This window comes from Bubalus kerabau, chromosome 3 (assembly GCF_029407905.1).
Source record: "Bubalus kerabau isolate K-KA32 ecotype Philippines breed swamp buffalo chromosome 3, PCC_UOA_SB_1v2, whole genome shotgun sequence".
Classification (NCBI taxonomy): domain Eukaryota; kingdom Metazoa; phylum Chordata; class Mammalia; order Artiodactyla; family Bovidae; genus Bubalus; species Bubalus kerabau.
This window is the reverse complement of record NC_073626.1, coordinates 38,623,056-38,646,841: the sequence shown is the minus strand read 5'-3', so window position 1 is coordinate 38,646,841 and position 23,786 is coordinate 38,623,056. Positions and strand designations below refer to the sequence as shown.

The 23,786-nt window shown below is 42.2% G+C and overlaps 1 protein-coding gene across 1 annotated transcript in view; it reads right to left on the bottom strand.

The window, feature by feature from the left end:
- The window catches only part of KIF6 (kinesin family member 6), a 417,441-nt gene that overhangs the window by 231,334 nt on the left and 162,321 nt on the right, over positions 1 to 23,786 (bottom strand). Inside the window, 3 exon segments of the mRNA XM_055574416.1 lie at positions 2,898 to 3,001; positions 11,632 to 11,718; positions 12,647 to 12,790. Coding sequence (XP_055430391.1) covers positions 2,898 to 3,001; positions 11,632 to 11,718; positions 12,647 to 12,790 — 335 coding nt within the window.

The window sequence follows — 23,786 nt, the reverse complement described above, 5'->3', positions numbered from 1 at the left end:
TATATTCTGGAATGATCCCTTAGCTCCCACCTTCTTGGCTCACTGATTTGCCCCTCTGTGTTTTCATTCTGCTCTTCAGTCATCAAGTTCTTAATGGCAACAGGTACATTTTTTCATTTTCAAGATCTCTCGATCCTGCTGCTGCTTCATGGATGGAATGCCAGCAACCACTCCTCTTGCTTAGTTCTTGAGGCCTCCATGCTGTAAACGCTTGTTCTTGTCTTTCTCCATGCTGGCTGTCCTCATATTCCTAGTCACTCCCAACTGTGAGCTCACATTTCCTAGACTCCGAGCTCTCTGCTTGGGCAGCCAGTCTTGGGTAAGGGACTGAAGCAGCGGTGGCTACCTGTGCTCCTTGCTGCTTTCAGTGACGAAGTGAGCAGAGCTGGAGGCAGGAGCTGTCTCCAGAGCTTACACAGTCCCTCTTTGTTCTGGGCATCATCAGTTTCCTGGGGCACTTCCCTATTTCCTGGGACTACTGACCTAAATACCAGGGGATAAAGGGAAGAAGGAGAACACTGGGGGTTCACAGGAACAAAGTCCTCCCATTCCAAGAGCTCTGCCAACCCGTACGGCCATTTCCAGCCCTCTCCCGCTCCAGCGTGTCACCACTTCCAGCCATGGGGCCTTGGTGGTGCTGCACCATAACTTGGTTGATCCCTTCCTCCTGTCTAGACCCCTGTGAAACCTACTTCTTATTCTTGGGTATAGCTGGAGATTCAGATGTTTCTTATATCAGTTCTATCATCCACCCAATGTGGAGGAAACCTGTGGCATAGGCTTACTCATTCTGACATCTTGAACCACCACATTCAAAATCTTAGCTTAAACTGAGCCTTCTGAGCAACACAGAGCACACAGGAACTAGAGAAAACACTGCTACTTACTTGGCACGTGGGTCATTTCCCTGTTTGCTCTTAGATCCAATTTCCACTTTTCCTTTCCGTGACTACATCACACTGCTTGGCTCTTTTAACAACTGGCTCTGGGTAAGTTCAGCCAGTGGGAGGCACTGGTGGAAGCTAGAAGGGGAGATGAGGGAGAAGCCAGGCAGGGCTCCCTGTGGAATGATGCCTCCGTAGCGCCCAGGGCTCTTCCGAGGCCCCAGCTTCCGTCCCGACAGGCAGCACTCAGCTTGTGCAGCTTCTGCTGGCCGGCACCAGGCTCCGGCTTCGGTAACACAACCTTCTACTGATGTCCCTCCAGTCCCAGGCTGAAGGACCTCCTCCTGCTGCTCTGATCTTTGGGTTGCTGTGAAGGTGACTTCCCTGGTGGCTCAGATGGTAAAGCATCTGTCTACAATGTGGGAGACCTGGGTTTGATCTCTGGGTTGGAAAGTTCCCTGGAGAAGGATATGGCAACCTACTCCAGTACTCTTGCCTAGAAAATCCCATGGACAGAGGAGCCTGATGTAGCACCCCATAATACCGTCTCCTGTACGACAAATTTCCTATATTTAATTCCTGCTGTTGAGAGGCCTAGAATGCTTTTGTTTTCCTGACTGGATCCTGATTTGAAGATCAAAACTCTGAAGAGGCACCTTCAAAAATAATATTGGGTAAGCCCTTTCTTTATGCCTTCCCAGGTGGCTCAGTGGTAAAGAATCCGCCTGCCAAGCAGGAGATACAGGTTCAATCCCTGGATTAGGAAGATCCCTGCAGGAATGGCATGGCAACCCACTCCAGTGTTCTTGCCTGGAGAATCCCATGGACAGAAGAGCCTGGTGGGCTACAGTCCATAGGGTCGCAAAGAGTCGGACATGACTTAGCAACTAAACAACAACAAGCCCTTTCTCTGCAGGGCTGGGAGCACCATAATGAAGGAATTTGAAACTTGGGTTTCTCAGTATCTAAGCTATCCCAGGTTATTTCAAGGAGTGACATGAAATTCTTTAAAATGTGAATTCTGGCAGCATATTTCACCTTAATCTCATATATGTCATGAAGCAGTTTTGTAAGGAAAGCCTTAGGGGCCTATCACATTATTAAACACAGTGTTCTAAAATGAGGAAATGCTATCCCAGAGGAGGAAGGCTTGGCGTATAACAGAAACCCTGCTTAAGGCTTCTCAAACTTTAGCCCTGCATTCGGGGGCAGCCATGAAGTTGTTTAAAGAAAATACTTCCACTGCCTGTTAGTTACCATTTTCTCTGTTGAGAAAGGGTCATGTGAAATGACAGTAAACCTTCAGAAAAAGCTCGTGTAGCTTGTTTCTCTGAAGCAGAGAGTACCACTGCCTGCTAAGCCTAGTCCATTGTTATCACTTCACAAATGCTTAATAAACAGCACAGAAGAAACAAGAGAGCCCGCCGTGGTGGCTCGTGATCAGAGCAAGAACTCGAGCCACGCTGTGCCCTTGGCATGCCATATGGCTGCAAGTCTAAAGGCTCTGAGAAATGCCGCACTTGTATGAAGTCCTGAATACCTGCTTTCATTCCCATTTTGAGTGTTTGAACTGTAATATATGGGCCATCTATTTATTAAAGGAGAGAGCTTACTTTGGCATGGGATAAATTGGTGCTTGCAGCAAGATGCTGTTTAATACAAAGGACGTTTCTGGAATTCCTTTCAGATCTGAGATCCACAGCTTACAGAGTGTGTGGTGGATACATTTAAAAGTTGTGTGACTATTATACGATCCTTTTTCTTCAGCTGGCATGAGAAGGATACTCCCATCCTCTTCACGCTCTGTTCTTTTCTTCCTCAAAGCTGAGGCGGCAAAAACACTGCCAGCCTTATGCAGCTTTTCATGGAAAGCCGCCACTCTTCACTGGCGCCTACATGCAATTTCAGACTGTCCCAGGAGACCTTCGCGCTTTGAGGTGAATTCATAACATTAGGGCCAACACAGAAGTTAACACAAACTTGCACTGTTAAAGAAAAAGTCTACAGGCTTACTGAAGGAGCTCTGCTTCTGTGAGTGCCTCTGTCCTCTGCTCCCCAGTGACAATGGCCAGTTCATCCTTCAGTTCCTGGATTTCCTTTTGTAGGCGTATAATCATCTGAAATGGCAAGGCAGGAGCATAAATGTCAGCTCCTCATTGAGGGGACTATGTGACAGAGAACACACATCTTTTAAAATTATTAACAAAAATGTACAGAGAAGGATACCAAAGGCACTCTTGTACTTACCACCTCGCTTTGTTAAATCTTATCATTTGGTCAAAATAGTTCTAGAATTTTTCTTAACAAAGAAAACATTACTGACGGAACCTGGAGGCTCTTACTCCTGTTTCCTCCTGTCCTTCCTTGGGTGACTGCGATCCTGCATTTAGTGGGTAGCATTTCCCTGCATGTTTTAAATATTTACTCCATAGGTATAGGTATGACTGTAAATGATATATATCATTTTGCATGCCTTACACTTAATGTAAATGCTATTACACTGCATGTAACTGCAACTTGGCTTTTCTTCCTCACACTACGTTTGGAGATTATTTATATTGTTTCGTGTGGTTCTAGTTCATGAATTTTCATGGATGTATAGTATTTCAATAAAGGACTACATCACAACGGATGCATTTACATCTCCGGGACATTATGGACGTTGGAATTTTACCTTTGCTGTTACGAACAGTGTTGCGGTGAACACTAAAAATCTCTGGGCACACCCAAGTTTCTCTGTAGTGCACTTGCAGAGTAAGTGCAGCTTCCCTTTATTATATGTTGCTAAACTGCTCTTCAAAATAGTTGTATAAATTTATATTCTCATCAACTATATATGTAAGTTCCTGCTTCCCCACATTTTTGTCACTATGTATGTGGTATTGCCAGACACTAATTTTGCCAATTTGGTAGGTGTAAAATGGTCTCTTTTCTAGTTCTAATCTGTGTTTTCATAATTACTGGTGAGGTTGATGATCATCGTTGTAAATGTATGTTGACTGAGTTTCCTCTTCTGTGAATTTCTTATTCACCATCTTGCCCATGTTTCAGTTGAATTGTTTTTCTTTTCCTTACGGATTTTCAGGCTTCTTTATATATTCAGGATGTGAACCCTTTGTAAGTTTTATGCAATGCCTGTATTTTCTCCCAATCTATGTCATGCTTTCCACTTTGTGGTGTTCTTTCTGTGAACCAAATTTTTAAATTTCACGGCAATTTCATTATCAACTTATTTTGTTATGAGTTGCATTTCTGTGTTTTCTTTGAGGACATCTATTGTACCTAGAGCCATAGCAATATTTTCCTATACTGCATGTGCATGCTCAGCACATGTCTGACTCTTTGCAATTCTGTGGACTGTAGCCCTCCAGGCTCCTCTGTCCATGGAATTTTCCAGGCAATAATACTGGAGGCGGTTACCATTTCCTCCTCCAGGGACTCTTCCTGACCCAGGAATCGAACCCGAGTCTTTTGTGTCTCCTGCATTGAAGGTGGATTCTTTTTTTGTTTTTTTTTTTTAATTTTATTTTATTTTTAAACTTTACATAATTGTATTAGTTTTGCCAAATATCAAAATGAATCCGCCACAGGTATACATGTGTGCCACCTGGGAAGCCTGTATTTCTCTATAAGTTCTTTAAAAAGTATGAAAGTTTTGCTTTTTACATTTAGGTTGATTTTACTTTATAGGAATTATAAGATATGGATCTAATTTTAATTTTTTTATGGCCAACCATGCAAGGTTTGCTATTACAATTCTGTTATGATTCTGTTATGTATTTCTACATATAAGACTTGTCTTTTTCTAGGCTATTGGTTAAAAACATTTGTCTACTTGACTATACGCATGGTAATACCACACTGTTTTAATTACTGTATCTTAAGAAATTTTGGTATCTAGATAGAACAAACCCTTTCCATCTTGTTCTCTTCTAAAATAGACTTGGCTATTCTTGATCATATGCTCTTTCATATAAATTTTAGACTTGGCTTGTAAAATTCTATCAAAGACTCTCCTCAAATTTCAACTGTAAATAAATTTGAGTAAAAGGTTAATTTGATAAGTAATTAAAGTAATCCTAATGAATCACTGGGCTTCCCAGGTGGCTCAGTGGTAAAGAACCTGCCTGTCGATGCAGGAGATGCAGGTTTGATCCCTGGATTGGGAAGATCTCCTGGAGAAGGAAATGACAATCCACTCCAGGATTTTTGCCCAGAGGATCCCATAGACAGGGGAGCCTGGTGGGCTACACATCAGTGGGGTCGCAAGAGCTGGACACAACTTAGTGACCAAGCAGCACAGCATAATGAATCATGATATCCACAAACATGGTATGGATTTCCATTGATTCCTTTCAATACAGATTTATAGTTTTCTCTATAAATACCTTATACATCTTTAATTAGATTTTGTCCCTAGAATTTTAAAGTTTTTGTTGCTACTATAAATGAAATTTTTATAAAATTGCATTTTCTAATTACTGGCTTTTGATGTATAGGAAGGCAATTCATTTTTATGGATTATATAACAAATACTTTTCTGAACATTATTTTGGTTATCATTTTTTTTTGTTATCGAACACTTGGATGTCCTTTTTCTTCTTGGCTTCACTGGGTCTTCACTGCTGCATATGGGCTTTTCTCTAGTTGTGGCAAGTGGTGGCTGCTCTCTTCTTGGGGTATGCAAGCAGAGAGTAGCCTCCTCTCCTTTTCATTGTGGTGGCTTCTCATTGCACAGCACAGGCTCTAGGGCACATGGACTGAGTAGTTGTGGTACACAGGCTTAACTGCCCCTCAACATGCGGAATCTTCCTTCCACAAGACCAGGGATCGGCCCTGTGTCTCCTTCATTGGTGGGCAGATTCTTAACCACTGGACCACCAGGCAAGTCCCACTACTGGATGCTCTAGATGAGCAATCAAATAGTCCACCAGTAATGACCAGTATTCTTTTCAAATCCTCATAAATTAAAAAAAAAATTGTCTCTTTCCTAGCCAGAAACTCCAAGTACACCGCTTAAGACATTCTTGTCATATTCCTTTTAACATTTCACTTTTAAAATGTTTGCTGTAGTTTTTGATTGATACCCTTAATCACTCTAAGAATGTTCACTTATATTCATAGTTTGATGAGCCTTTTCAAACTATGGATGAATGTTTAATGTTATCAAATGTTTTTTTTTCTGTAGCTAATGATGTGATGATACAATTTTTTTCTTTTAAACTGTGAAAGTGATGAGTCACCTTAATTCATGTGATTTTACATTTTAGTAGAACTACTTCAGATAAATAAAGAGCTATAAATAATACCTTGTCCCTACTTCTAAGCTTAAGTGAACATTCAGGTACTGACTACTTCAGTTCAGTTCAGTTGCTCAGTTGGGTCTGACTCTTGGCGACCCCATGAACCATAGCACGCCAGGCCTCCCTGTCCATCACCACCTTCTGGAGTCCACACAAACCCATGTCTATTGTGTCGGTGATGCCATCCAACCACCTCATCCTCCATCGTCCCTTTCTCCTCCTGCCCTCAATCTTTCCCAGCGTCAGGGTCTTTTCAAATGAGTCAGCTCTTCGCATCAGGTGGCCAAAGTATTGGAGTTGCAGCTTCAACATCAGTCCTTCCAATGAACACCCAGGACCGATCTTCTTTAGGATGGACTGGTTAGATCTCCTTGCAGTCCAAGGGATTCTCAAGAGTCTTCTCCAACACCACAGTTCAAAAGCATCAATTCTTCTGTGCTCAGCTTTCTTTATAGTCCAACTCTCACATCCATACATGACCACTGGAAAAACCATAGCCTTGACTAGATGAACCTTTGTTGGCAAAGTAATGTCTTTGCTTTTGTATATGCTGTCTAGGTTGGTCATAACTTTCCTTCCAAAGAGTAAGTGTCTTTTAATTTCATGGCTGCAATCACCATCTGCAGTGATTTTGGAGCCCAGAAAAATAAAGTCAGCCACTGTTTCCACTGTTTTCCCATCTATTTGCCATAAAGTGATGGGACCGGATGCCATGAGCTTAGTTTTCTGAGCTTTAAGCCAACTTTTTCACTCTCCTCTTTCACCTTCATCAAGAGGCTTTTTAGTTCTTCTTCACTTTCTGCCATAAGGGTGGTGTCATCTGCATATCTGAGGTTATTGATATTTCTCCCGGCAATCTTGATTCCAGCTTGTACTTCCTCAAGCCCAGCATTTCTTATGATGTACTCTGCATAGAAGTTAAATAAGCAGGGTGACAATATACAGCCTTGACTACTCCTTTCTTATTTGGAACCAGTCTGTTGTTCCATGTCCAGTTCAAACTGTTGCTTCCTGACCTGCATACAGGTTTCTCAGGAGGCAGGTAAGGTGGTTTGGTATTCCCATCTCTTTCCGAATTTTCCACAATTTATTGTGATCCACACAGTCAAAGGCTTTGGCATAGTCAATAAAGCAGAAATAGATGTTCTTCTGGAACTCTCTTGCTTTTTCAGTGATCCAGCAGATGTTGGAATTTGATCTCTGGTTCCTCTGCCTTTTCTAAAACCAGCTTGAACATCTGGAAGTTCATGATTCACGTGTTGCTGAAGCCTTAGCTTAAGAAATAAAACACTGCAGGCTCTTGGGAAGCCCTTACCCCTGTAGAGCTTTCCCTAAATGAATTTCCCACTACTACTACCCTAAATCTGGTATTTATTTTTCCCATCCAGTTGTGTTCTGGGTGGTTTTGAGGACAGTTTTTCAATTGTCACTTGTGTTTCAGAAAAGCTCTGTACATCAAATAAAGAACAGTAGTGTCAGTTTTTAGAAGCAATTATAAAAGAGATCAGGAAAAAACACTTGTCAATTACCAGATTATTTTGCTCCAGGAAGACCTCAACATTTGTTCAATTATCAGCTATTAGCTTTTGACTCCTGATTTCTCGTTTCATTAAATCTCTCACAGACCTACATCAAACACATGATAATGTTCATCTTTCTTCAAATTCCTCAAGTTCCTTCAAAGAAAAGTCTCTGCAGCCAAATTTGAAGGGAAAAACCTCAAATGTCTAATATGTTTATTTTTCTTTAGTCATGAAGTAATGTTTGTCTTCAGGCTAATGAGCCCACTCCTGTCTTTCTCATTCTGCACAGTAATGTTACAGGGTGGCTGGCAGGGTCGGAACAGCAGAGGGATTCATCCCAGGCATTCAGTTCCACTTGTCTTAGGCCTTTCCACTGTGTCTCCTTTTTTTCAGGGGGGTGGGGCGGTGCCCTGTGATGCTGGTATGAGAGCAGGGGCTGGCCTGGAAAAAGGGACGTTCCTCACTCATTGGTTTCTCCAGAAGAGAATTCCATCAGGCGAGTTCAGGTTCCCGGAGGCAAGAAGGACAAAATGGTCAGTCCCACTATTCTTCTCTCCTCCTTTTCCTCTACGCTCTGATGGAATGATTTCAGGGAAGGAAGGGCAAACACCAAGAGGAAGTAATAATATGGGTAATGGATGAATTCGAGATTTTCATTTTTTGGAATTTGAGAAATCTGTAAATTAAGCACCATTGAAAAGATTTCAGATTTTTTTCTTTTTTAAAAAATAATGTATACTACCAAACTTTTGCACTCAGGCTTTTCTATGGTGGTCCAACTCTCACATCCATATATGACTACTGGAAAAACCATAGCTTTGAAAATATGGACCTTTGTTGGCAAAGTAATGTCTCTGCTTTTTAAGACGCTGTCAAGGCTTGTCTATACTTTTGAACTGTGGTATTGGAGAAGACTCTTGAGAATGCCTTGGACTGCAAGGAGATCCAACCAATCCATCCTAAAGGAAATCAGTCCTCCTGAATATTAATTGGAAGGATTGATGCTGAAGGTGAAACTCCAATAATTTGGCCACCTGATGCGAAGAACCCACTCATTAGAAAAGACCCTGACTCTGGGAAAGATCGATGGCAGGAGAAGAAGGGGACGACAGAGGATGAGATGGTTGGGTGGCATCACCAACTCAATTGACATGAGTTTGGGTAAACTCTGGGAGTTGGCGATGGACAGGGAGGCCTGGCATGCTGCAGTCCATGAGGTCGCAAGGAGTCAAACATGACTAAGCTACTGAACTGATCTGAACTGAGGCTTGTCATAGCTTTTCTTCCAAGGACCAAGCAACTTTTAATTTCATGGCTGCAGTCACCATCTGCAGTGACTTTGGTGCCCAATAATATAAAGTCTGACACTGTTTCCATTGTTTCCTCATCTATCTGTCATGAAGTGATGGGACTGGATGCCATCATCTTCGCTTTTTGAATGTTGAGTTTTAAGCCAGCTTTTTCACTCTCCTCTTTCACTCTCATCAAGAGGCTCTTTAGTTCCTCTTCGCTTTCTGCCATAAGGGTAGTGTCATCTGCATATCTGAGGTTATTGATATTTCTCCCGGCAATCTTGATTCCAGCTTGTGATTCATTTAGCCCTGCATTTTAGATGATGTACTCTGCATTTAAGTTAAATAAGCAGGGTGACAGTATACAGACTTGACGTACTTCTTTTCCTATTTGGAACCAGTCCGTTGTTCCATGTCTGGTTCTAACTGTTGCTTTTGGGCCTGCATACAGGTTTCTCAGGAGGCAGGTAAAGTGGTCTGGTATTCCCATCTCTTTAAGAATTTTTCAGTTTGAGCTTTCCAGTTAAAGGCTTTAGTATAGTCAATGAAGCAGAAGTAGATGTTTTTCTGGAATTCTCTTATTTTTTCTGTGACTCAATGGATGTTGGTAATTTGATCTCTGGTTCCTCTACCTTTTCTAAATCCAACTTGAACATCTGGAAGTTCTTGTTTCACATACTGTTGAAGCCTAGCTTGGAGGAGTCTGAGCATTACTTTGCTAGCATGTGAAATGAGTGAAATTTGCTATAGTTTGAACGTTCTTTGGCACTGTGCTTCTTTGGGATTGGAATGAAAACTGAGCTTTTCCAGTCCTGTGGCCACTGCTGAGTTTTCCAAATTTGCTGGCATATTGAGTGCAGCACTTTCACAGCATCATCTTTCAGGATTTGAAATAGCTCAACTGGAATTCCATCACCTCCACTAGCTTTGTTTGTAGTGATGCTTCCTAAGGCCCACTTGACTTCACACTCATTAAGATGTCTGACTCTAGGTGAGTGATTATACCATCATGATTACCTGAGTCATTAAGATCTTTTTTGTGTAGTTCTGTGTATTCTTGCTACCTCTTCTTAATATCTTCTGCTTCTGTTAAGTCCACACCGTCTGTCTTCTGTGCCCATCTTTCCATAAAGAAGGCTGAGCACTGAAGAACTGATGCTTTTGAATTGTGGTGCTGGGAAAGATTCTTGAGAATCCCTTGGACTGCAAGGAGATCCAACCAGTCCATCCTAAAGCGAATCAGTCCTGAATATTCACTGGACAGATTGATGCTTAAGCTGAAACTCCAATACTTTGGCCACCTGATGTGAACAGCCCACTTATTAGAAAAGACCCGGAAGCTGGGAAAGATTGAAGGCAGGAGGAGAAGGGGACGACAGAGGACAAGATGGTTGGATGGCATCACTGACTCAATGGACAAGAGTTTGAGCAAACTCCAGAAGATGGTGAAGGACAGGGAAGCTTGGCTTGCTCCAGTCCATGGGTTCGCAATGAGTTGGACATGACTGAGCAACTAAACAACAACCAAGCTTACCCTAGTTTATTTTCTAGAGAAATCTTTTTTTTTTTTTTTAAAGGGAGTGATTTAAATAGTACTATAATCTTAATTTTGGAGTTTTACAAAATTGAGATACTGTATTTCAACATTTTCCATGTTGGTACAAATTAATTCCTTGTTTTATTTTATTTGTAGAAGAAGACTAACAAAAGAAATAAAACATATCTGCATTTATAATGAGTAGCTGAATCAGGTAACTTACAAATATCTTTCCTTAAATAAAGTACTTTGATAAAGAAGAATGAACTGTTATAAACATAGAGGCTTGGCCATTTTTCCATGGATCCAACCAACTACTAACTTTTTAAAATCTCTAGAATAAGTAACAGAACAATTATGCAGAATACTATTCTATTTAATAACCACTGAAAGGCTAGGACCTTTCTAGAAATATAATTGTATATGATTTCATGTCTGTTCTCAGGACTCTCTGTGTATCTGACAGGGGGCTGTAGATAAGAGCACAGGCCCTGGGGTCAGACTGCCTGTGTCTGAGTCCTGTTCTGTGACCTATTAGCAATGCAACTCAGATCAAATCACTAAATGTTCCCGTGCCTCCCTTTTGTCACCTATAAGGTAGAGGAAAGTGAAAGTGAAAGTCACTCAGTCACGTCCAACTCCTTGCAACCTCATGGACTATACAGTCCATGAAATTCTCCAGGCCAGAATACTAGAGTGGTAGCCTTTCCCTTCTCTAGGTGATCTTCCCGACACAGGGATCAAACCCAGGTCTCCCACAGTGGGGGTGAATTCTTTACCAGCTAAGCCACCAGGGGAGCCCAAGAATACTGGGGTGGGTAGCCTATTCCTTTTCCAGCAGATCTTCCTGACCCAGGAATTGAACCGGGGTCTTCTGCATTGCAGGTGGATTCTTTACCAACTGAGATACCAGGGCAGCTCAAGGCAGAGGAAGAGATGGCATCTACTCAGGAGGCTGTCATGAGAATTAAATGATTTTACACGTTTCCAGTATTTAGAACATTGCCTGGTTATGGGAACTGAGTGCCCCCAGGCTTTAGCTAAGCTTTTACATACTTTGATTTTTTTTTAACATAGTTAAAAGTTGCTTACCAATTTGGGATCGATTTCTTCATTGAGAATGGCTTCGTTCTTTATGAGTGCCACTCGTTGTGCAAATCTGCAGGTAGATATAGACTCCTAAGAAAGCAAGATTATGTCCTTAAAGTGTTACTGCAAATAGAGAGAAAACAACTTCTGCTCACAGGAAAAATGCATACAACAATTCATAAAACACAAAGAGGGAACAGGCTTCCAAATGAGGAAGCTTTGCCCGGGAAATTTATTTTTCATTAAAGTTTTGTTTGAGCTTAATAAAATGACCAATGCCCAAAGTGTGGAAGATTTGAGGTTCTAAGTGACAATTGGCGTATGATTTTCTACTTTTCTGTCAAACCAGAACCACACAATACAAAGCAGAATCATAGCAGGTACCACCATCCATAAGCATCAAAGGGTACAAAATAAATATCTGTAACAGGTCCCAAAGAGAGGCTTTCCACAGTATCTCACAATGCACTTGGGACTGGGCCTTGTTTGGGGAGACACCTGGGTGCTTTCCATTTTCCTCTCTTAGAGAAAGTCTGAATCCCATCCATTAAACTGAAATTCTGTAAAACATCAGCTGACTCTAAAGGTACCTGGGACATTTGGCAGCCAGCCTCTACCAAGGCGTCCTGGCGTTGGGCTCAGGGACACGTCTAGGCTCACATCTTGGTGATGTCTCCAAGGCATCTAAGCAACCAGGAGAAGAGTGGGTGACGAGAAGCTGATGGGTCTCCTCTCTCAGGTCTCTCGCCAAGGTAAATAACCCATAAGCAGGTCTTCCAAAACATGTATATGAAGTTTCCTGCAAACCATCCCGTGCTATGTGAACTCAGTTCTCAAAAGGGGGAATTTCAGAGCTGGCACATAACCCAAGGCTCTGAACTCTGGCAGCGTCTTTACCTCTGAAGGCATACCCCAGCCCAGCTGAAAAGACGGAGACCCACCCAGGACCGTCAACTCCATCTCACAGACTAGCACAAACACTCAGAACTAAGATATCTGGAAAGAAGAAGCAACGTACGTCTATATTCCTTTTCTCTAAAGACAGCGTGGCGATCATGGTCGTCATGCAGTTCCCTCCCAGGCTGTCTCTCAGGACGCTGGTCATCATGGAGTTCCGATACGGAATGTGCGAGCGGTGCTTTTCTGAGAGGGCGATGATAACCTGTGGGGAAGGACAGAAACGGCAGCGTTAACTTAGCAGAAAATGCACAGCTGACAAACAACTGACACAAAATGCAGTGACCCCCCCACCCCAAACTGGGCTCAGGATAATCTGAACAACAGTCAGTACGGTCATGGTGAAGAGGAAGGGAAGCAAATGGAGCAAGACCTGTCCAAGATGAAGCCTGGAATTGCTGGACAGATGATATAGCTTGTACAGAATTGTATATATTATTATTGTCTTTTTCAGTCACTGGGAAATTTATATTAAAAACTCAAGGGTATATCATGCCAGATTTTAAAAATTCAACCAAAACTGGTCTGAATGCCTCTTCGTCAAGGTAAGAGAGACAGAACACTGAATCAGAACCACAAGAGGAAACAGACCCCAAATTCTGGCATCAGATTGTCCAGGTCCAGATTCCAGCCTTCCAAGGCATGTCATTCAACACTTCGGCTTCAATCTCCTCATCTGCCAAACATGGAAAAGACAGTACTCACCCTGTGAGTAGTTGGGATGATTAGAAGAGTTCAAATGCACAAATTACTTGGAGTAGAACTAGCCCATAATAAATGCTGTATGCGTGTTTCCTTTCACTGTTAAGTGATGGACAAGAGGACCTTGACTGAGCTAGAACCTGCTCATCTTGCTCCTCACGAGTGTCTTTGGTACTTAACAGGAAGGTAGTAGATGAATGTTTGGGAGATGGATGAAGAGATGGTGTGGGCTGTCCCCAAGGGAAGCCACCAGGGTTTCAGGGGTTTCTGGGGAAGATGAATCCAGTGCCAGGATGCCCACTGCAAAGCACCAGGAATAAATCACTGACAGATGTGACATGTGACTTCAGGGGAATCACCAGGTCCTGGCTCCTGAGAATTCTGCCAACACCTGCCAATGCTCTAGTCTTTCCTCTTCCCTGGTGTGTAATGCTCACCACCAGAACTTTCTCTATTCCTTTAGTTACAAAATAAGATGGGAGCATTGCTTTTAAAGGATGCTTTTAGCAAAATCATGTAATGATACCACTTGTCTTCCTTTAAATGAATGACCACAGGTTTTACTAGGAATCAGAAATCCCATGAGATTTTCTCAAAAACCACTTTTCCACTCTGAGAAACGGACCCTCCCACCTTATCCTTTTGTTCCAAACATCTACCCAGCTTCTTCTCCCTGCCTTTGATCCAAGCTGATGGCTACACACCCTTCTTCTAGGCGTAAGCAGCCTGTATTCCCCACCCCTAAATCCCCCTCACATCCCACCCTTCTTGCTATTACTGCCTGGCCCTTGCCCGAGTCCAGCCCTCTGTCCCCTCCCTGTTCTCCTCTCACCTATTCTGCTCCTAAAATTAACCCCTTTCTTTGCATTAATTTCTCTCTCTCTCACCTGGGTCACACCCATCCTGTAAGCCACAACAGTCCTAGACTAAGATGGATCTTGCCAAGGTCACCAGTGACCCCAGTGAACGAAGAGCACTGACCACTATCTTACTAGACCTCTGGTTTGAGGAAGGCATCAACATGGGTATTCACTGCCTCTTTCAGGAAACTTTATTCATGTGGTAATCAGGCTATCACACTTTTCTGGGTTTTATTTTTCCTTAAAAACTAGTTAATGAATGTTCCTTTATCTTCTTTCCAAATGCTTCTTTATCTTCACCTCAATCTATTGAAGTGCTCCAAGGCTCCAGTCCTGGATCCTCATCTCTTTATTATCTATAGTCTCTCCCTGTGTAATCTCATCCAATCCCTTGTTTTTAAATATTAGGTCAGCCAGAAAGTTCATTCAGGTTTTTCCATAACATGCAAAGGAAAAACCTGAATGAACTTTTTGGCCAACTCAATATAACCATGTCCTGATGTCTCCCCAGCTTACAGCATCAGCCACTGCCCCTTCCCTGAGCCACTATCCTTGTGGCAACTCTGTATCTCCACCTGGATGTCTGTTCCTGACTTCCTCTCTCCTTTACTGCCAGTCTCATTCTTTCTCAGATTTTACCCATCATTACTAGTGGCCCCACCACCCACCTATGGCACAGTCCAAAACTCTAGGCATCATTCTTGAATTCCCCAATTCCAACATCAATTTCTATTAGGTTTACCTGCAAGATACACCCAGGATTGGACCACTTTCCCCACCTCTTTTGCCACTATGAAAGTTCAGGCCACCATTGTCCCTTCCTTGGACACCTGCTCCAGGGTCTGAACCAGTCTCCTTGCTTCTCCTTGTGCCCCCCATGGTCTCCTCTCTGCAGAGCGGTCAGAGGCATCTTTATAAAATGTAAGTTACATCTGGTCGCTGTCCTGCTTACAGCCTCCCATGTACCTGGTATGATGACCCAAGCCCTGTCTGCAAGTTCCTGTCCACCTATCTGACCTCATCTCCTATGGTGCTTTCATGGACCATGCTGGCTTTGCTCTTGCTGTACCAGGCCAAGTGTCTCAGCCTTCGAACTTGTTTCTTTTAACCCGAGATGCTCTTGCCCCAGACTTTCTTACATCTTCCTGCTTCTTACCAGTCAAGTCTTTGCTCAAGTTTTATTTCCTCACCAGGGTTTCCCCTGAACCTTCTATCAAAAGTAACACTCCAATATCCAGGTTCTTAGTCTATGCTATTTTTCCTCAAGTAATTTTATTCATTTATTATTTGGTCAAACAAGTAAATTTTATTCATTTAATTGTTTGTTATCTGCTTCCCTGCTAGACTTTCTGCTCCACAAGGCAGAAATAAAACACTTGGTTTCTCTTGTCCATGGCTCCATCCCCACTGCCAAGAGCAGTAACAGTAAACAGTAAGCAGTGTGGCAGAAACTAAGCTGTGTTCTTCAGCTCTCATGACAGCCCCCGATCTAGTCCTGCTTCCTGCTGCTGCTAAGTCACTTCAGTCGTGTCCGACTCTGTGCAACCCCATAGACGGAAGCCCACCAGGCTCCCCAGTCCCTGGGATTCTCCAGGCAAGAACACTGGAGTGGGTTGCCATTTCCTTCTCCAGTGCATGAAAGTGAAAAGTGAAAGTGAAAAGTGAAAGTGAAGTCGCTCAGTTGAGTCCGACTCTCAGCGACCCCATGGACATGCAGCCTACCAGGCTCCTCCATCCATGGGATTTTCCAGGCAAAAGTACTGGAGTGGGGTGCCATTGCCTTCTCCAGTCTTGCTTCCTACAAAATGTCATTTCCTAGTCTCTCATACAGCTCACAGTTTGCATGAGACCTACCTCCATCAAGCAGACACCCCCGTGTGGGATTTGGGGGTGAGTAAATGGGAGTGGTCCCCTTCACGGATCACAGTCTTGTTGTGCAAAGGGGCTTGCATAACTCAGTGAAGCTATGAGCCATGCCGTGCAGAGTCACCCAAGACAGACAGGTCATAGTGAACAGTTCTGACACAATGTGGTCCACTAGAGGAGGGAATGGCAAACCACTCCAGTACCCTTGTCACAAGAACCCCATGAGCAGTATGAAGAGGCAAAAAGACGTGAAACTGGAAGATGAGTCTGCAGTCAGAAGATGTCCAATATGCGCCTGGGGGAGAGTGGAGGGCAATCACTAATAGCTCCAGAAAGAATGAAGCAGCTGGGCCAAAGCGGAAATGATGCTCAGTTGTGGATGTGTCTGGTGGTGACTGTAAAGTCCAGTGCTGTAAAGAACAATACTGCATAGGAATCCGGAATGTTAGGTCCATGATTCAAAGTAAACTGGGCATGGTCAAGCAGGAGATGCCAAGGTTGGATATCAACATCTTAGGAATCAGTGAACTAAAATGGATGGGAGTGGGTGAATTTAATTCAGATGACCATTATATTTACTACTGTGGGCAAGAATCCCTTAGAAGAAATGGAGTAGCCCTCATAATCAACAGAAGAGTCTGACCTCAAAAAACAACAGGAAGATCCCAGTTTATTTTCAAAGTGAACCATGCAACATCACAGCAACCCAAGTCTATGCCCCAACCACTGATGCCCAAGAAGCTGAAGTTGACCAGTTCTATGAAGATCTACAAGACCTTCTAGAACTAATACCAAAAAAAAGATGTTCTTTTTATCATAGGGGATTGGAATGCAAAAATAGGAAGTTGAGAAATACCAGCATAACAGGCAAGTTTGGCCTTAGACTACAAAATAAAGCAGGGCAAGGGAAAACAGTTTTATCAAGAGAACATGCTGGTCATAGCAAACACACTTTTCCAGCAACCCAAGAGACAACTGTACACATAGACATCGACAGATGGTCAATAATGAAATCAGATTGATTGTGTTCTTTGAAGCTGAAGATGAAAAAGCTCTATACAGTCAGCAAAAACAAGACCTTAAGCTGACTATGGCTGAGATCATTAGCTCTTTTCTGCAAAATTCAGGTTTAATGTGAAGAAAGTAGGGAAAATCACTAGGCCAGGTGGCAAACAGATTCAAGGGATTAGATTTGGTAGGGAGAGTGCTTGAAGAACTACGCACAGAGGTTCGTAACATAGTACAGAATGACTAAAACCACCCCCAAGAAAAAGAAATGCAAGAAGGCAAAGTGGTTGTCTGAGGAGGCTTTACAAATAGCTGAGAAAAGAAGAGAAGTGACAGGCAAGGGAGAAAAAAAAGATATACCCATCACAATATAGAGTTTTAGAGAACAGCAAGGAGAGATAATAAGAGAGATTTGGAAAACCCAGCAATGGCCACAGGACTGGAAAAGGTCAGTTTTCATTCCAGTCCCAAAGAAGGGCAATGCCACAGAATGTTCAAACTACCATACAATTGCATTCATTTCTCATGCTAGTAAGGGTATGCTCCAAAATCGTTCAAGCTAGGTTTCAGCAGTTTGTGAACCAAGAACTTCCAGATGTACAAACTGGGTTTAGAAAGTGCAGAGGAACCAGAGATTAAGTTGCCAACATCCATTGGCATAGAGAAAGCAAAGGAATTCCAGAAAAACATCTACTTCTGCTTCATTCATTATGCAAAAGCTTAGTGAATCCACTGTATGGATCACAATGAACTGTGGAAAATTCTTAAAGAATTGGGAATACCAGACCACCTTACCTGTCTCCTGAGAAATCTGTGTGTGGGTCAAGAAGCAACAGCTAGAATCTTACATGGGACAACTGACTGGTTCAAAATTGGAAAAGGAGTATGACAAAGCTGTATATTGTCACCCTGCTTATTTAACTTATATGCAGAGTACATCATGCAAAATGCCAGGCTAGATGAATCACAAGCTGGAATCAAGATTGCAAGGAGAAATATCAACCTAAGATATGCAAATAATACCCCTTTAATGACAGAAAGTGAAGAGGAACTATTTCTTGAGGAGAGTGAAAAACCTGGTTTAAAATTCAACATTCAGAAAACTAAGATCATGGCATCTGGTCCCATCACTTCAAGGCAAATAGAAGAGGAAAAAGTGGAAGCAGAGAGAGATTTTATTTTCTTGGGCTCCAAAATCACTGTGGATTGTGACTGCAGCCATGGAATTAAGGTTGCTTGCTCCTTGGAAGGAAAGTTATGACAAGCCTATACAGCATATTAAAAAGCAGAGACATCACTTTGCTGACAAAGATCCATATAGTCAAAGCTATGGTTTTCCCAGCAGTCATCTATGGATGTGTTGGACCACAAAGAAGTCTGGGTGCTGAAGAATTGATGCTTTTGAACTGTGGTGCTGGAGAAGACTCTTGAGAGTCCCTTGAAATGCAAGGAGATCAAACCAGTCAATCCTAAAGGAAATCAAGCCCGAATATTTATTGGAAGGACTGTTACTAAAGCTCCAGTCCCAATACTTTGGTCACCTGATGCAAAAGAGCTGACTCATTGGAAAAGACCCTGGGATGCTGGGAAAGATTGAAGGCAAAAGGAGAAGGGGGTGGCAGAGGATGAGATGGTTAGATGGCATCACTGACTCAATGGACATGAATAAGAGCTAACTCTGGGAGATACTGGAGGACAGAGGAGCCTGGTGTGCTACAGAGTCAGACATGACTTAGTGACAGAACAACAACAGATGAGATTGGAGGCCATAAGTAGGAAGACCATTTTGCAGGAGATTAGTGTGGCAGTGGCATCTGGTTCTTTCGAGGCAGCTACAGAGAAGGTTCTGAAAACTAGGACCTAATGTTCTACATGTGCAGTGGGGATAACAGCAGTGTTTAACAGAGCCATTCAGGGCTCTGCTTAGAAGTCTCTCTCAGTTGCTCTGCTCCTAGCTGGGTCATACCCCAGCCCAGTTTTCTAATTTTTCTCGAGATTCTTTATGTTTCATAAACTCTCTGCCACTTAAATTAGCTACAGTGAATTTCCCAGTTTGCAACTAAGAAATCTGAGTAATATAACACAATCTCAATACTTTTCTGTTAAATGAATATGAATGAATGAATGAGTGGCTTCATTAGTTTTACCTAGGAAGGCACTGTCAGGGTCATTAGTAGTAGATGTGGGAAAACTAAGTTTCAGTGTAAGTGGAAGGAAAGTAAGGAATATGGTGGACTACAGTCTGACAGGCAAGGTGGTAGCATGGGGTGCTGAGTAGAGCTCTGGTTCCTAAGAACCAGGGGTCAAACACCTGAAACAGGCAAGGATGACCCAAACACCAAATACAAGACCAAACAGGTGCTGGTCTGGCAGATATGCAGAGAGGGTAGCATACTGTTTATGAATCATCAGTTCATAATGATTCATCATTACTGTTTATGAATCATCAATTAAATATCTAACAGTTTTCTAAGTACTTAGAGAACATAAAAAAGAAACAGTTAGGTAACACATTCAATAAATACTTTTAAAATGGTCCACATTAAGGCAAATCTTATTTAAAAAAATGAAACCTTTAAAAAAATAAAGAGCTCAGATGTCCATGGAAGATTATCCCCCGAGAAAACCGACAGAGTTACAACTAGCCCGGCACCGTGAGCTTTCTCTCCTGAATGCAGCAAATCCAGTGGAAGCCAAGTGGAAAGCGACACTGAAAAAGTCCCACTCATGTTGGCTAACTGGCAGGGGTGACCCAGATTCTGATTTCTGTGCAAGTGCAGAGCAAACACTCTATGTTTTCAGTGGTTTCGCACTTGATGTTTGGCCTGACAGAGACCCAGGGTCACCCGAGGAGTGCTTGGTGAAGTTTCTGGTTGGAACAAGTATGCACGGCTCCTTCCTTTTTCTCCTAGGGCTCGATTTCTAGGGCCAAGATGTACCCTGTTATTGTGGCTTAAAATGTTTTCGAGGAGACTTTTTGGAAAAAGTACTACATACACAAGGAAAACTCCAAAACCAACAGTACTCGGGCACGCAGAAATTTACTTACTTCTGAGCATAATGAGGTACATTCAACTCAGAACGGCTGTGCCCTGCGAGCAGGTGTAAGGTCTTTCAGTAATGTCCAGGGAGCAGTTTCAATCACATGGATTTTCTATACCAAGTGTGGGTTAATTCACGTAAGAATGGCTACCAAACTGTCTTTTCCTAGTCTATCTCCATCTTATATATTGAAACTGAGACAGAAAGGATGTCATTCGTCACCAACCTCTACATGAGTTTCTGTGATAGCTTTTCTCTTACTGCACTGTGAGCACTTGTTTATACGCCTGGCTCTTTCACTGAATGACATGGTAGCACAGACTATTTCTCAATCATAAGTCGATCCCCATTGCCTAACGTAACTTGTAGCACCCAGTGGACACTCAATCACCATTTTCTGAATGGATGGATGAAGCTGATTAAACTAAATTGTGTTATACTTCCAGTCTCATCGCCTCATAATTAAGTCCTTCATAAGGAAACTTTCTTTATAAAAGTCCTTGAATTCTGTTACTTCATCAACAGTATCTGCTCATTCTTTTTATTATTCTCATTCCCAGGTATTCCTTGGTAGCCTCTCACTTGTCTGTGTAAAATTCCAATATTTGTCTACTGTCCTCTTACATTCTCTATGGCAGCAGCTTCTAGGTTTACTCAACCCCACATACCCATGTGCATACTCTGCATTTTTCCATATTTATGCTCTTCTTTCCTCGCTTGCTGATCTGTTCCTTCTCTCCCTCTCTCCATTATTTTATGCCATGACCTCCATGAAGACACTTGTACATCAGTGTAAAGAGCTAATGGCTACAGCAATGCAGCCAGTGGCTATGAAACGGATAAGTTACGTTTGGGGAGCCAAAAGCCAACAACATGTGAATGTTACCAGGACCCTGGGTGAGTCAATCCCCTGGTGGGAGCTAAGGGCCGACAGGCTCCCGGTTCTCACTGTCCGACATGCCCTGACCCCATCTCCTGGCTGGGCTCGCTCCGACTCATTCCTCAGATCTCTGCTTTGCATCAGCCCCAAGAGAACTTTCATTAACTCTCCCCTCTCAGTCTAAGTCCAGTCCCCCAGGACAAGCTCTTCTCGCCTCTTGGACTTGCTCTTCAGGCTCCCATCAGGATTATAGCCAGGTTTATTCTTATATTATATAAGTATCCTTATTTAGATTACTTATTCAGAGTGTGTCCCCCTCCAATGGACCGTGAAGACTTCAGGGCAAGGACCTTTTCCAATTTTGTTCAGCACTGTGCTCCAGGACCTAGTGCAGTCCTTGGCACATTATTGCTCCATATAAATATCTGTTAAAGAAACTAGCTACACAGAAAATCAAATGCCACCATGACTACTTACATGAGGCTGATGGTACCAGAATTTTGAAGTGAAGAAAGGTAGGGAGAGGAAGAGTTTTAATAACAAGTAACAGCTTGCAAAGATTGTATAGAATGAATGAAGAAAAAAGAAAGGATTAGGAGCAGAATGTTTTTCTTGAGTGATTGTAATTGGTGAAAATTTTGGTTCAACTAGCAAATATAAATACAATTTCACATGAATGGACAGATCTAATGGGAGTTAAAGGACAATGCTAACATCTGAAACAAGTAGGTATATTTTGAAAAAAAGCACTTTGAATATAGTTCATTATGTTTTCATATCAGTGTTATATAAACATCCTGCAAAGTAACAAGATCTGTTAAGTAAAATTAGAATGTAATATATGAGCAAGAAGGAGCCCAAGAATGCTGACTATTGTCAGAAACACTATCTGAACAACATTCAGGCCTTAATCTCAGGGCGCTGCATTACTGGGGTTCATTTACTCAGAGCCCCACTGTGTGTGCCTTGTTCTCAGAGAGTTCCCTTAGGTTTCTCTCAAACTACTTTCTCAGCCAACTTGGCCATTAGAAAGCATTTAACATCAGGACAACATCATTCTCAAAAGGGTTCATTAGGCAGCTTTAAAAAAAAAAAGTATATTTTTCCCAAATCTTTCAGTCTCCAACATTCATCAACAAATCATTCTGCCTTGCCAATGTTCTCTGTATTTCTCCACTCTAGCTTTTGATCATGTTTCTCTTTTTTTTATTCTTGGAATTAGTTGCCATCTTTAACATTCAACTCACAGTGTTTATACTCACAGAGCTGAAAGGAACTTAAGAAATTTAATTCATTTCGCTCCTTTCAGAGAGAATTTTTTTTTTTTTTCTGGAAGATTTATTTAGCAAAATTCAGATGAGCTTTCTTTGCCCTTGGAATAAAACTCAGAAATTAAAAATTGAGCATGCACTGGGACGGACTGTAGTACACCTGGAGCAGGGACAGGGAGGGAAGCTAGATCAACAGAACCACTGCAGGGTCAGAATCACCAGCTGAAGTCACCACAAGCGGAAAAGATACTGGTCGTCTCCACATTATGGCCTCGCAGCTAATCTACCAGCCCGAAACAAATAGGCCATGGAGGGTGTTTCTTAAATTCATACCCACTATTAATTTTACAATAAAAATAATAAGCAAAGGTTAAAAAAAAAAAAAGCATAGGCTTTGGAGTCAAGCAATTTGAGGTTCAAATCCTTATCTCACCACTAGCTACATGATCTTTGGAAGGCCTAGGGAGGACATGAGTTATAAAAACTGTAAGATGGGGGGTAATAACTAATACGTCCAGTGCACAACTGTTCTGAGGTTTAAATGAAATGTTTATACAGAATTATATTAGCTACCCCAATGTTGATAGCAGCATTATTCACAAGAGCTGAAAGGACAAAAGAAGTCATGTTCCTCAACAAAATATGATATATCTATATCTACATTCCCCCTTCATGGATCATGGCCTTGTTGTGGTGAAGGGGCTTGGGCAACTCAATGAGCATGCCATGCAGGGCCACCCAAGACAGACAGGTCACAGTGGAGAGTTCTGACAAAACGTGGTCCACAGGAAGGAATGGCAACTCACTCCAGTATTCTTGCCTCAAAAATCCCATGAACAGTATGAAAAGGCAAAAAGATATGACACCAGAAGATGAGCCCTAGGTCCGTATGCTACTGAGGAAGAGCAGAGAGATACCTCTAGAAAGAATGAAGCAGCTGGGGAAAAGTGGAAATGATGCTCTGTCATCCTGCTTATTTAATTTATATGCAGGGTACATTATGGAAAATGCTGGGCTAGATGAATCACAAGCTGGAATCAAGATTCCTGGGAGAAATATCAACAACCTCAGATATGCAAATGATACCATTCTAATGGCAGAAAGTGAAAAGGATGTAAAGAGTCTCTTGATAAGCATAAAAGAGGAGAGTAAAAAAGCTGGCTTAAAACTCAACTTAGTTGAAAAAACTAAGACCATGACATCTATTTGCCATGAAATGGTCCCACAGTAACTGCAGCCACGAAACTAAAAGACACTTGCTCCTTGGAAGGAAAGCTATGACAAACCTAGACAGCATATTAGAAAGCAGAGACATCACTTTGCCAACAAAAGTTTGTATAGTCAAAGCTATGGTTTATCCAGTAGTCATGTATGGATGTGAGAGTTGGACCATAAAGAAGGCTGAGTGTCAAAGAAGTGATGTTTTTGAACTGTGGTGTTGGAGAAGACTCTTGAGAGTCCTTTGGTCTACAAGGAGATCAAAGCAGTCAATCCTAAAGGAAATCAACTGTGAATATTCATTGGAAGGGCTGATGCTGAAGATGAAGTTCCAGAACTTTGGCTGCCTGATGG